This window comes from Microplitis mediator, chromosome 1 (genome assembly GCF_029852145.1).
Source record: "Microplitis mediator isolate UGA2020A chromosome 1, iyMicMedi2.1, whole genome shotgun sequence".
NCBI lineage: Eukaryota > Metazoa > Arthropoda > Insecta > Hymenoptera > Braconidae > Microplitis > Microplitis mediator.
The window spans coordinates 4269757-4284565 of NC_079969.1; the positions used below are offsets into that span (position 1 = coordinate 4269757).

The window sequence follows — 14809 nt, forward strand, 5'->3', positions numbered from 1 at the left end:
TTGTTTACTTTCTCCTAAGAATAAAACATTTTTTGTGAGCAGAATCTACGTTGATGTCTTAGAACTCATTATCGTAAATAAATAAGTTTATGTCAATACTTCTGTGTAATTGCTAAGAAATCTGGGTACTAATTGAATATTTACGAGACTCGAGTGATTAAAATTTTCCGAACAAGTTCGACTTCTGCTTTTTGTCGGGAGCTAAAAAAATCGCTCTAATGATAATTATTTGATAAATAATTAGAAATCCTAAATTCGAGATTTCCTTAGCTGCGGCCCAGCCTTAATTGTAAAAATAACTATTTTTGCTTCGTTAAAAGACAACAGAAAGGACACATTAAGTTATTTCTAGTATGCACCAGCTATTTTTTCTTCGAAACTCGAACAATTGTAATGTTTAAGAGTAACATTAACGTCTTTGTGTCTATTTAGTGTTTGAGCTAATAATAGTTCTTTATGGTTAATCATAATAGTCGTATTTAGAGAGCGAATCGATTTTAGACCCAAAGCCATGGAAGGTTGCTGACCGTTTACTTTCTCATAAATCTGACGCATGACTTTATTAATTGTATCAATTTTACATGAGACTAAAAATGTATTCTGAATTACTGGATTGTTTTTTATCTGATTTTCAAAATCAGTATCCAATGATTTCGTGTATAAGCCATTCCGACTTAAAGCCATTTTGATGACTTTAGGGTATAGAACATCAAATAATTTAGCCATCTTCAAAATTTTAATTGACGTATTACGATGTTTCGTCCGTATAGACAATGGAAGCTCTCTTTTTATCAAATCAATATGTTTTATTTGTAATTGTAATAATTCACTTGATCTCAAGTTCGTTAATAAAGTCAACACAATTGCGATTTTAGTGTCGATTATCCGTCTTGATTCTGCTTTATAAGATTCTGCAGTATTCAGACGTTTCACATCTTCTACAATCGTAGTCAACAAATTTTTCGTGCCAATAAATACATCTGTAGTACGTTTAGTTGACTTTCCGGAATTTTTCGACCTGAGTCCTAAATCACGACGTGATTTTGTCAAAGACGGTTGGATGCGTTTTATGGTGGCGTAAATTCCGTTTATGTAATGAATTGAAAGCTCTTTTCCGTTAGATCCTGATTTTTTAATATCCATCAATTTATTCAAAATACTGTTGTCTGTCAGAGACAAAGGATCGATATTGAGCTTTTTGAGCTTTTTAAGATGGGCATTATGCGTTTTTAATGTTGATTTATGATAAATTAATTCATTCACATACGGATTTTGGTCTACACTTGAACCAGTAGGTTTAGAATCTGGCATCAAAATTCGAGCATCTGAATTATGATTCATATTCATTTCGATTTGTAACTAAGCCTAAGTCTAATGATAAATATTCTCAACTACAATATAGTTTCAAGAAAATTAAATTATTTTTTGATTATTAAAATGAAACCTAAGTCAAGGTAACTTACACACATATATGAAAATATATATATGAAGCATTCCACACTTTCGTGTTATGACGAAGAAGAATTAGGATAGGAGGGGATGGGACAGGGTAAGGAAAAAATCTTCTCAATGAAAAGCTTATAGATAAATTGAGAAAAATAACGACGGTCTGAACTGGGAGTCGAACCCAGACCATTTTGATTACGTACCGAGTGGTCTTCCAGTTAAGCTATCCTAGCCTATATAGTTCATTCATGAGTTTAATCATTGCAAGAACGATTTCATAAATTTCAATAACTTACAGACGGCTGTTTCTCTAGTAATTTTTATTAATTATTTTTTTTTACAATTACAAGTTCAGAACTTATTACAATTTTCTTATTGGTAAGATAGTTTAGTCGACATCTTTTTTATTTATAATTTTGTTTAAGCTGTAGTTTGTCAAAATATTGTACATAGCTTAAATAATATTTAATTACGGTAAGAAAGACTGCTGGTATCATTAGATTTTCAGTACTAGTGATTTAGAGGTTATTGGAAGTTCAACACTATATGAAGATAAATTTATTATCCAATTATATATGTCAAATTTCTGAAGAATTTCTACAATGAATCAGTTGTAAAATATACAAAATAGGATCTCAAAGCCGTCGATGTCTAATAAGCGAACTTTGGCGACAGACTACTACTTTGAGATTTATGAATAATGTTTGATGATTTTCTCCAGGAATATTTTAACCTAATTTGTATAGTCGTGATCCCTGTATTAACTTTTATCAGCAAATACCGCATTACATTTCTTACAGATTTTCATAATAGAAGAAAGCTCATCAGCCGCACGTGATTGATGAGATATAATTTCAAATTTATGTTTACAAGTTGAAAATTCACTAAAAGTATGATCAATATCGGAATCGAATTGATATTCTGGTAGTTGACTATCACTTAAAATATTTATATCAAACAGAGGGCACACAAAGTTATCCATTAAGAGTATCGTATCAGATGAAGTCGATTCCGATGATCCATTATGATTGTAATCAAATCTGCTCGTACGAAATAAATTATTTGATCTCATTTGTCTCAATATATTCAATTTGTTATTTTCCACTGGTCGAGGTCTGCAATTATTTTTCGCGCTCGTATTTGACTCATTTTTGGATTTTTTCATTTTTGAAAACAATGTCACTCAACAAATTAAACTGCAATTAGATCAAATTCACAGTTGATGTGAAAATCGTTCAAAAACTGTTACACATTTTACCAGTTATATTTATTGTTTTTCATAGAAAATAATACAGAAAAATATGAGTACTCCAATTTTATTTTTTGAGTCTATTACCAGAAACAATTATAACTTGACACTTTTTCTACAGAGCTTGGAACTTTGCTGATTCAGAAATATTCTTCGAGAACAAATTGCAAAGTGTACTAGTAAAAGTGAACACAACAATACAAAGCTCATACAGGTTGATAAATTTAAATTTAAATATATTTATATTTTATCCTGCTGATTGTCACTGGTTGATTCAACTAAGTATATTATTAAACCACACGTAGAGCACGTATTTAATAATTACAATTGGTTTTATCAACTCGATAACCAAATGAATAGGCTTTAGAAATGATAGTAAAAACAATATTCTCGAAATGGCAATACAAGAATATAGTTTATGATATTTATTTTCTAATTAATCAATTTTGTGTACCCAAACAAACAAAAAATTAAGATATAATCTAGATTACTAGGAATAAAAAATAATGACGTTCAATAACAATTCGATTTTTGGAAATCAGACTAAAAACAATAAATTTTAGTTTTTCTTTTTTTGACAAATTTTCAATTTTCTTAGCAGGAAGTTAAAAATAAAATAATTTTTTTATTCTTCATCCATTTAATCTAAAAGTATTTTTTGACGCAGGTATGAGATGTTTAGACTCTATATGCACTTTTTCGTACGGAGATGCTTGTCTTGATAAAAATACAGTCGAATTTCGTTAAATCTGACAGCTAGTCGATAGAGACGTAGAAATGCATGTATGTACATATATATATGTATGTACATATATATGTATAGATAGCATCGGGTAGGAGACAGCGTAACTTGTAGTGGGGGTCAAGATTAAGGGGAAGTTCAAACTTGATGGAATTCGACAGTACTAATTTTTCAATCTGATTTTTTCCCATATCTTATATTAGATACTAAGATTGATTACTAACTTAAGAATTATTTATAAGCAAGGCTACAAAAGTATTCATAAAGAATAGAGAATAAGGAGCCAGAACAGCGATAATAATATCGAAACCATTATTTGTTATCAACGTTATCAGTTAAAAGAGAAGTGTCAGACTATATTTTAAATCATCAAACAAGTAAAATATGTCGGTAGATATTCGCCTATCTCATCAGTTTTATTTTGATGTGATAAAAGTTCTCCATCAGTTTATGAAGTTATTCCGACAGACATCGGTGTCTTTTATTTTAACGTTCAATCCAATCGTCATTTATTCTCTAAATATTGTGTATCTCTATTGTGTATCAATGTTTTGCTACTGTACTAATGTATGTGATGTATCATTTCGTTTTAAACTGTTTTACTAATGACTGATTTTAAAAGAAGAAAATTTTGCAAGCAGTATAAAATCTCAAGATATTTCGTCTAAGATAAATCCTTCTTTTTAAGCAATCGCAGAATACTTTTTTGTAAGTACCAGTGTTCAAAAGAAATCAAATAATAAAAATGCCATAAAGCCCTTAGAATAAAAGTGGAAATCTCACTAAAATAACGTTAAATCTCAATCGAATTGGTAGAAGTAATCATACGATTAAAAGTTAATAACGTTACTTAAAACTAATGTTGTAGGCTCTGAAGTTCTTTTCACAAAAACTATCTAAAAATTTGCAATCGAAAGCTATTTGAGAGAAAGCCATAGCAGTTATTGTTGATTTCTAAATTTCACAGAGCTACAATTCTGTAAGTAGTAATTAACTGAGTAACGAGTATAGATATTGAGTATTGATCTCGAATAAATTAATTAAATACGTCGATCTGTAGCAAACCTAAGTGCACTTGTTGAGTGTAGGCTGTGGACAAACAGAAAGAATGATGAGAAGATGGCGTCAAGCACGTGGTGAGTTGTCGTATGAATGAATTATTTGATTGGCTAAACGAACGTGTGACGTCTACTTGAAGTCTTCTTGTGCTAATTGTGGTAGCTGACTTTATACATCGAATTTTCTGATCAGTTAAAATTTGAATTATGACTATGAGACCGAAAAGTGCTGCTATTATGTGGCTACACAAGGTAATAACTGATAATCCGAATTCTCGGTCATTACCAAACACGAGTCATTGCTGCTATTCTGAGTATAGCAACTGGCACTCTATCGATTATAAGCATCGTTTTCATTGTTGTTTTACTTGATACGATCATTGACTTTATACCCGGTACATCTAGTCATTGTCTCGGGATGCGAAACTTATCTATCGATTGTAATCATCGTCTTTATATTTGACTCCTCACCCTTTTTGGTATACACGCGTTGCGATGCCCCTACTTCCTTTCCAGATGACACCCTTAGTCGAAAAATATAATCGAGTGACCGAAGGTGGCCGTTAACCGAAGGTGAGTTCAAAGAACTCATCCCATAGACGCGTGGTGTCTAACCACAGTCTCCACGAGTCCAAACCTCTGTGGGACCAACATTCCTTTCCTCAAGAAATAAAGAGACTGGAAGACGTGAACTTCGCAAGGCCCGTTCGTGTCAACATTTCCCTGAATTGGTTAACAGGCCGTCCCGAGATAAAATGGTAACACGACCTCGTGCTATTACTGTTAAAAAAGTTCTCTCTATTTGTATCGCTTCCTGAAGAAGATCCACGGGGGTCACAGTTTAGAAAAAATTTTATTTAGTGGAATGACCCAAATATATGTATTTATAAATTTGTAGTATCTGCCTGTATAAGGACTTATTTTTCAAAGCTTGTGTGAAATATCCATTCTACATACGTCTTGTTTTTTTTATAATATGCAATTATATAAATGTGATCATTCCTTCGATGTAAATAACTTGATTTATTTTTTTTTCAGAGTAGTGCAGAAAATGTTTATGATAACTTGGAATTGGATTAGAACCCCGTACGTTTGTTGGATGTTCTTAGTATATATCATTCATTTACAAGCTTTGCATTCATTGCAACAAAATGATTCTGCAGAAAAACTGTTTAATCACACTATAATTCATCGCGAAAATCCATTAATCCATAAAATTAATTCAAATCAATCAAAAGCGATTGGTTATGGAAAATTTTTAGATAACACAACGTTGAGCAAGACTGAAAATATCATTAATTCTATGGATCCAACAAGCCACGATTTGTTTTTGAAAAATAACAAAAACAACATAGCGTTATCACTACCAGAATATCGAACAAAGATGACAAAGTTCATATCTCATACCAATGATATGTCTTTTAATAACAGCGTATTTCATAAATCGATCAATAGAGCAACATTGGAACGGGAGATTGCGTTGTGCGTCAATGATTTTATATATCCTAAGAATAAGACTAATAGTATTGAAGCAGGCTCTAACGATCACATATTGATCGCACAATTTCGTGCAGGTATGAATTAATTCAAGCAGTTACTTTTTATGAAAATTTCATTGCTGCTTGATGGCTTGGAGGGGGAGGGACGCTTTGAGCATTCAATAAATTCATTATCAAACTATCGACACATTTTACTGACGATTGACAAAAAAATATGTTTACCGTAATTTATTTGACAGGTCTCGAATGTTTGGAAAAGCGGGTAATATTAACCCTTCTACAAAATAAAAATATAGATCTTTGCAATTTTCTTATTTTGTCGAAGCCAAATCGTTAGTTAAAGCTATCTTATTGGAATAAGTTAGCTACATTACAAGTGGAACGAACGAATGACCGAAGTTGTTCACTACAAAAGAGGCGTTTTTCAAAGTGACTTTGAGTTTTGTTCTTTCGCATTACACTGCTGTCTATTTCTGATACCATCCGCTGTACCCATGAATACCCAGTGGATCTCCAAATGATCAAAAACATTCGATCATACACCTGCTACATGAATGATCTGGTCTTCAGAGCTTTCTGGCAAGAAAAAATTCTCCGCAACAAACATACTTGTTGTCCCAGAACTACTCTGCTTCAGGGCCCTGAAATGGACCGGAAGGAGCTTAGAGATTTCGATATCAAGACACGCAAAGTCATGAACATGAATCAGATCGTGTATCCTAAGTCTTCAGTCACCATATTATGCCTCTCCTAGAATGTCGGTGGTAGAAGTTGGATTTCCTTGCTTCCAAGCCACGTGTCGAATACTAAAGACCAGACAAAATCCATCCTGTTACAGACTGAAAACGTATAAATTCGAAAACCAGACGACTAACACGAACTGCTATGGAAGTTTTACTTCTTCCGTGAGCTTATGTGTAAGGCTCGCACGCTTTTTTATTTATTTATTTTTTTGGGTTTGTTTTAGCACACTTACCAGCTCAAATACATTCCAACGTTTCAATTCCAATCAAACATTTCCATTTCTTGTAAGCGGTTGGTGTTTTGTATTCTATAATCGTTGTGTTCGATATTTTTCAGAATACAATTTGATCGTCGGAGATTTGTGGATAACAAACCCAAATGATTCATCGCTCACTGTAGTATGGAAGCCTCCAAACGAAGATACTGATTTCGAATACTATGTTGTTAAGTGGTTTCGTGGACAAAGTATTGAAGGCGAATGCTATACTTATAAAGAAACTGAAAATTATACAATTACACATCTACAATCTTGTACTAAGTACGACATTCATGTTTTACCGGCTAGAAATGGTACTTGTGGACAAGAACGTGTCGTAATTGGTACAACTGGATTAATTGGTAAGTTAGAACAGTATTTTTGGATGTTTCTTTCAAATTAAATAACACGACCATAGTGAATCCTAATCACGGTATTTACTTCAGCACTGTGAAATTTAAATAAAGTAAAGTTATTACTAAACATTTCTTTTAGTCGAAACAAACTCCCTGAAATTAAAAATCGCTGATAATGGTACGGATTGGTTGAAAATCAGTTGGAGTATCCCAGGAAGCGATTGTGTGACGAAAACTGTGATTAAATATTGCAGTGAATACCAGTGTGAGGAAGCTAACGTTACACAAACTTTCTACAATGCAACGAATCTGTTGCCCTGTACGACATATAATTTCACAGTAACTTTTTATGGAGAAAGTGAGGAATTTGGCAGTACTGGCATAATTGGAGTAACTGGATATTTGAGTAATGAAATGGAATTTTTTCACCTTTTATATATCTAATACGGAATTAATTAATCAATTATGTTCTAAATATTTCAGAACCACACGCGCCATCTTTTGCCTGGTCTATAGCTGAGCATGATTCTTTGAATATAACTTGGACTGCACCAATAGGTGCATCGTGTGTGATGGTCTATCAAGTAACAATTTATCAAGATCATCCATACAACGATACATTTGAAACAAATTCAACAACTGAATACCATATAAAGTTCAATAATTTGCAATCCTGCAGTATTTATAATATCATTATTGTTCCGGTAGATAAATTTGGAAATGATTGTGATCCTTATTTATTCTTTTCTAACAAAACGTTAGCTCCTGGTAAAACATTTTTAAGTGCTTTTTAACTTCTTATTTGTTGACACCAATTTCATAAATGTATATGCCTGAAATTAGTTCCAGAAATCCCTGATTACATGTCTTCTATATCAGGAAGAAATGAAATTTCAATCGCATGGATTTTAGTAATTAATGAATCCAATAATTGTGAAAACATGAAAGTAATAACATTTTGTTATTGCAATAAAGTTCTTGGTATAGGATACAACTGTACGAACAGCACCTCTACTAAGCATATAACTGAAGAATGTATTCAAACAATAGTCACTACTAAAATAAAAAATCTTACACCTTATACTCAGTATAAGTGTTTTAGTATTACTTCTAATGCTCACTACAACAGTAGTAAAAGCAATTATATTTTACTACAGACTTCAGAAGACAGTAAGAATTTGATGCCTCTTAATTCAAATTTATAATTTGCATGCAGTATACCTAAATAATCAATGTTTCAGTACCCAGTCCCCCATCATTGGCAGTATTCAATATAACCGACAAAAAATTTGAGTTGGCATGGAAATCACCACTTTATCTTCCGGGTAATATAGTTAACTTTGAAGTCAACTTCACATGGTATTACAAATTTCATCAACCAAAATGGTGCGAAAATATTTCGGATATCAGTGAGAATACCGTTCGTCTAAACGGCAGTACATTGCTATTATTATACGAGGGTGCAGTCCCTTTTTCAAATCACAGAGCGTCAATACGAGCAAAAACTTCAGCAGGTTGGAGCAATTTTAGTGAGAGTATATCGTTTTCAACATTACCTGGTGGTAAGTTTGATTATATGGTATACTAGCCATTACCCGCAGCATCGGCTGCGTAAATTCTATGACACTTATATATATTGTAACTAAAAATTTGGACGCTAACTGAAATTTTTAGCTTTGACCCAGCCACGATCTTCCTTGGAATTGATTTTTCCTTATGAATTTAAATTTGATCATCATGTACAGTCGAATTTCTATAACTCGGACAATTAGTCTACAGAGGAACAGAAATTTTTTTTTTTCTGGTGGACGGAAGTCAGAGTTTCGTCCTCTTGACACTCTGTGACCATTCCTATCCACAGTAGTCCATTACTCTGCCTTTTTTGAAAATAACTACACACATTGTTTGTTAGCTTTAACGTATTCTAGTAGAAAAACTCTCTCGGGCGTCATATGACACACGACATATTTTTTGTTGTCTATAGAATTTCGAAACTCGTAAGAGTTCAATGATTTTCTTACGATTTATGGATAAGTTTTCTTAATATTATTTTATTTTGATTGTTATCAGCGCCAGGACCCGTGTCAAATTTGAAATATTCCTTGAAAAAGAATCCAGATAACATTCGTCCTCCAGATGCGTTTTTATCATGGGGGCTTCCATGCCACATTTTTGGATTGAAAATCGAAGTTTTTGAATTGACAGGAGTTGGAGTTCGAACAAGTTGTTTGAATCACCATGTTAATGAAACAATCAAGTCTCAAATATGCATTGATGATATCTGTACCATTAAGCTGTTATTGAAAGAAGAATATACGTATCAGTTTTCTGTGGCTGGAAGAGTTAAAGATGTTAAGCCCTTAGGAGCTGTGGAACGAATAACATCGCTGTATCCAGCCGGAAGTAAGTACAGAAGTAATAAGAGTTTAAATACTTTATAAATTATAGTATTTTTATAAAGTTCCATCAGATCCGGATGCTGCCTACATCAATCAGATTACGATTGATCCATTCAAAGCACGAAGAACAACATACTCAGCATTCATTTTACTTCCATTATTTCCTAATACCAATGGTGAAATAAAATGTTATGCGATTATTGTTTCAAAAATTGGGTATAATAATAAACGATTTTCTCGAAACGACTTAAAAGAAGGAGAGTGGCCACAAATCGCTTCATGGATTGAATCCGTTCAAAAAGATTTCACTGTTCCTTATCAAGCTGCAAAACTTTGCAACGATTCATATCACCGTAGGTTGATCAAAAATAATAACGGTACTATCATAGTCGCGCCCACTCCGTAAACGGAAACTTTGCCCGGTTTTCTTTTAAAAAAATAAAAATGTCTAGTTCTAGATAAAAGACTGATGCATTGAGCCTCGTTTTTCATTTCGCGTTTAGAGTTTTTGTTTGAGAAAAATTACTACCGACCCTCCTCGATTGATGAAAAATTGGTGATTTAATATTTTTTATTTTTTTACTTAGCATACGTAGTAGACTATGGGAAACTGAGAGCTGTGAAATTCCAAATTGGGGAAGATACGGAAACTTGCCCGGAATTATCAAAAAGTAAAAGATCATATTGCAATGGTCCTTTGAAATCTGATACTTGGTATGATATAAGAATGAGAGCGTTTACTGACGGTGGATATCGAGATTCGGAAATATTCACAATTAAAACAAGTAAATTAAAAAATAATAATCTGTAACTGAATTTCATTAACTCGGAACTTTCTCTCAATCTTGACCCTTAACACGAATTACGCTGTCTCCTACCCAATGCTGTACATTTGTCTATGGCTGTGCATACTTATACATATATGCATAATTTATGTAGATTAAGTGCGCATGCGCTGTAGTTTATTCTTTAAAGGAGAAGGGGTATTCGATAAGTCGGAATTTCCAGGAAATTTCCGGTTCTCCGTAGACTAACTGTCCGAGTCAATGGAATTCGACTGCACCAAATATTTTAAAAATTATACCAGCATTCGTAAATTTATTACTTACAGATGCAGAATTACAAATTGCTACCATAATCGGATCAATCGTTGGTATTCTAACTTTGGGAGTATTAATCACTTTATTTCTTCTGATGAAAAAGTGGTCAGTTCAAACGTAAGTGTATGTAATTATACCATATATGTTAACATCTGACTCTAGCATTAATAACTAAGTATGAAAATTTCATCAAACATTGTGAAATTTTATATTATACTCTGGTATCTCTACATTATTAGAGTAATCAGACGCTTATTAAATTCAAAGATGCCAGGATCTCCAGTACCTGCTCCATTAAATCGACGAAAATTTATTACTCATTGCCAGCAATTGGCTGATAATCCTGGAAAACTTAGTAATGAATTCCAGTTGTTACAAACTCTAAGCTTAGACTTACAAATGCCAACGAATGCGGGATGTCTTCATGCGAATAGAAAGAAAAATCGATACACTGATATTCTTCCGTGTATGATTGTTATATTTTTTATGAGTATAAAATTGTGTTTGTTTTATAATTTGACTTTTACATGATTTCAGATGACTTTTCAAGAGTCAAATTAGAAATAATCGATAACGATCCGAATAGTGATTATATTAATGCATCCTTTATAAAGGTAATAGAAAGTTAATGGAAAGTAGAAACACAACAAAAAGATTTTTCATGATACCAGCATCGAAACTTGAAGTTTCAGTGTCTCTACAGCCCGTCAAAACAAGCTAATTTCAATCCAATGCTGCAAACAACTGCTAGCGAATTCGTAATTTAAAAATACCTTCATACAGCGGGAAGAAACACAATTGTTTCTGCCCGGTGTCAGTTATATTTAATGTTCATTTGCAGCCTTCTTACTCTCATTTGTTAACTTGTCACTTCAGTTTACTCATTTCATTTTTTAAGTGACAGTTTTAATTAACCAAATAAAATTATTAAAAAATGAGTGAAAATAATATTTTTGTCTTATTTACTATTTAATAAGTGACTGTAAATCACATATTTCTCATTCTCTAATAGTTCTCCGCATCATCGGCTTGAAATTAACTTGTTTCTTACTGGCTGCTGACACTGAATCTTGAAGTTCCGATGCAGGTAATCATGAAAAATATAGTGTGTGGGATAAAACACGATTTCAGACTGCGGGTGATGTTAGCCCTCGCCTGCGGCTTGGGCAGCCAACCTCACCCTAGTCTGAAATCGTCTTCTTTCATCCCTTGTCACTCAATATACTATTTCTGTCAGATATATTCCTAGTAATTAGATACTTTAAATAATTTAACTAAGTAATAAATCTATTTCTTCAGGGATTTAGTAATGAGGAAGAATATATCGCATGTCAAGCACCAAAAGAAGAAACGACCTATGACTTTTGGCGTATGGTCGAGCAATATAACATCAAGCTCATAGTTATGCTCACATTGCTCATAGAAAAAAACAAAGAAAAATGTTATCAATATTTTCCAACGATTCGTGAAACTTTTACTTATGAAAATATGTCGATAAGGTGTTCGATGGAATTTGACTATAGATCTTACACTCAGAGAACACTAGTTCTTCAAAAGGTTCTAATCATTTGTATTTGGAAACAAAGAAACTAGTATCTACCGTAGATACAATATTTTTCTATTCAAATATTTTTATTTGTAAAGGGTGAAGAGAAAAGAATATTAAACCATTTACAATTCAAAGATTGGCCTGATCACGACGTACCCGAAGATTTTGATGCTGTGATCAATTTTTGTCAGATTATGAGACGCAATATAAACAGTAGTAGAAATTTAGTCATCATTCACTGCAGGTGAGTACTGAAGACTTTACACGGACGGATATTTCTTTTTCTAACTGAATACAGTCGAATTCCATTGACTCGGACAATTAGTGTACGGAGGAGCGAAAATCTCTTAGAAATTACGGCTTATCGAATACCTCTTCTCCTTAAAAGAGCAAACTACAACGCATGCGCTCTGACATCACATGAATGATAATATAAATACACACAGACACATACTAATGTATAACATTGGGGGAGGGAGGCAGCGTAGGTCTTAGTAGGGGTCAAGATCGAGGGAAGTTCCAAGTTAATGGAATCGGACTCAATGGACTTCGACTGTATTTTAATATTTCCAGATTTTAAATTTCTAATTACGTTTTAAATATTTATGGACTCGAATGATGAAAATCTCACGAGGAAGTTCGTCTTACACATTTTTCAATGAATTTCAGAATCAAATTATTTAATTAGCACAGCTCAATAGCCGGATAGTTTTGATGATTATTTATGAATATTTTTTTGTAGTGTTACATGAAAAAACCCTCAATTGTAAAAATTATTGTTGTAGCACAGGCATCGGCAGAACTGGAACACTGATAGCTATAGATATTATACTTCAACACCTGAAGGATAATCGGAAGTTGGACGTGTTTGGTACCGTTTATCGTTTGAGACAACAAAGAATCAATATGGTTCAGCGTGAAGTGAGATTTCCCTATTCTATTTCAATAGATAACTTCAACGGTATGTTGAGATGGTATTTTAAATATTTGATTTTTTTTTTTCATTTTAGAGTCAATATACTTTTATTTATAACTGCATCAAACAAGTGCTGAAAAATCCTCACTTTTCGAAAAATTGTAAGTATATACATTAAGTTTAACTAGAAATAGTATATTACACACCTAGGGCAGTAAAGTAAGAAATGTCTCAGATCTTATGTAATTGTTTGCCGAGGCGAAGCCGAGATCAACAAACATGTGATCTGGTGCTTTCTTATTTACTGCCCAAGGTGTCAATACTATTTGTATCCTCGACGGAGGCGGAAAGCACCAACTTCGTTTCGCAAAGCGGGACAAAAGTTGACGCTTTTCGCCTCCGTCGAGGAGAAAAATATTAACTCTTAATATTAAAATTAAGAGGTTATACTTTTAGAGCTTGCTTTTGTCATTTGCACCTTCATTTTTGTTATAACTTTGAAGAAAAAAAATTAATCGTTCTTTTGGCCCACCCTAATATGTATTTATTCTTTTTTTTAGATAAACTGCCATACCTGAGACCAATACGTGATGATAATACCGAGAAGAACAATCTGGACTCGTCTGTGTCAAACTTGTTCAAGGATGTCGACCGTGTGAAACCTAGTACTGAACCTGGTACTGAAGCCGACATTGATTAGCAAATTTGAATCAATATAAACAATACAGAACAATATCATTGTTGTTTGATATAACCCTCAAAAAATTAAGTACTGACAGGGTGATCTGTATAGGCCTAATACTGTAACGTCATAGACGACTTACCTCTGATAGCACAGTTTACTCAGCAAAAGTTTCCTTGAATTTTTCGTCAAATGTCCGTCAACTTCAAGCTTTGACGTTTTTGACGACAATTGCATACAACTTGTAATACAATTTGGCGTAAATTTACTACCCGAATTAGAATGCAAATTCACTTCAGAAGTTGTATCAAAATTTGCGTCAAAAACGGAACAGCCCGAAGTTGACGGACATTTGACGAAAAATTCGAGGAAACTTTTATTAGGGTATTTTTGCTAGTAAAAAAAAAGTTACCTCTAAATTGAAGAAAAATGAACCGCAAATTTTTCTTCGCAACTTTTGCTGTCAATTTTTGGTCAGCAAATTTTTGGTAATTTTAATTGTCAAATTACTGTCAATTTCTGGCTAAAGTAACTGATTAGGGACAATTGTATTTAAGAACCGTACATGTAATGTCATCTGGCAACGTATTAATTAGTTAGCTAATTAAAAAAGTCACCATTACAGCAGATGTTTTAAATGATGAAATGATATTTATTATTATAAAAATTATAAATAAAAGAGAATTATAATTAGAATAAATAAAAGTCATTAGTAATTAAATAGTTAGAAAATGAATATGAAAAAATGTAATCAAGTGTTTTAAATAATTTAAATAAGTTATAATAAAAAATAAAAAAGTTTAAAAATCCAAA

The 14809-nt window shown here is 32.7% G+C and overlaps 2 protein-coding genes across 3 annotated transcripts; one reads left to right on the plus strand and one right to left on the minus strand.

Annotated features, from left to right (window-relative positions):
- Positions 1-309: 309 nt before the first annotated feature.
- Positions 310-2027, minus strand: LOC130669238 (uncharacterized). Its single transcript, XM_057471993.1, has one exon. It carries the CDS (start codon positions 1345-1347, stop codon positions 349-351), a length of 999 nt encoding a protein of 332 aa, XP_057327976.1. The 5' UTR covers positions 1348-2027; the 3' UTR covers positions 310-348.
- A 93-nt stretch (positions 2028-2120) lies between these two features.
- On the plus strand, positions 2121-14809 carry LOC130669226 (receptor-type tyrosine-protein phosphatase beta-like). Of its 2 annotated transcripts, XM_057471977.1 has the most exons (18): positions 2121-4145; positions 5534-6069; positions 7075-7356; positions 7490-7756; positions 7834-8118; positions 8194-8520; positions 8592-8912; positions 9421-9753; positions 9812-10102; positions 10337-10534; positions 10861-10966; positions 11089-11315; positions 11387-11463; positions 12149-12406; positions 12494-12642; positions 13184-13319; positions 13409-13475; positions 13875-14809. In XM_057471977.1, exons 2-18 carry the CDS (start codon positions 5547-5549, stop codon positions 14012-14014), a joined length of 3987 nt encoding a protein of 1328 aa, XP_057327960.1. In that variant the 5' UTR covers positions 2121-4145; positions 5534-5546; the 3' UTR covers positions 14015-14809. The 2 variants fall into 2 exon arrangements, 1 of the variants encoding a protein (XP_057327960.1); XR_008990143.1 differs by lacking the exon at positions 13875-14809 and having other exon boundaries at positions 13189-13319.

What these genes read in the sequence shown, in the direction of transcription:
- LOC130669226 (XM_057471977.1), top strand. Translation starts at nt 5,547, where the DNA reads ATGTTTATGATAACTTGGAATTGGATTAGAACCCCGTACGTTTGTTGG. An exon ending in TAACAAAACGTTAGCTCCTG is followed by an intron (nt 8,119 to 8,193) that starts GTAAAACATTTT and finishes GCCTGAAATTAG; the next exon opens with TTCCAGAAATCCCTGATTAC. An exon ending in AAAAAGTGGTCAGTTCAAAC is followed by an intron (nt 10,967 to 11,088) that starts GTAAGTGTATGT and finishes CTACATTATTAG; the next exon opens with AGTAATCAGACGCTTATTAA.
- LOC130669238 (XM_057471993.1), bottom strand. Translation starts at nt 1,347, where the DNA reads ATGAATATGAATCATAATTCAGATGCTCGAATTTTGATGCCAGATTCT.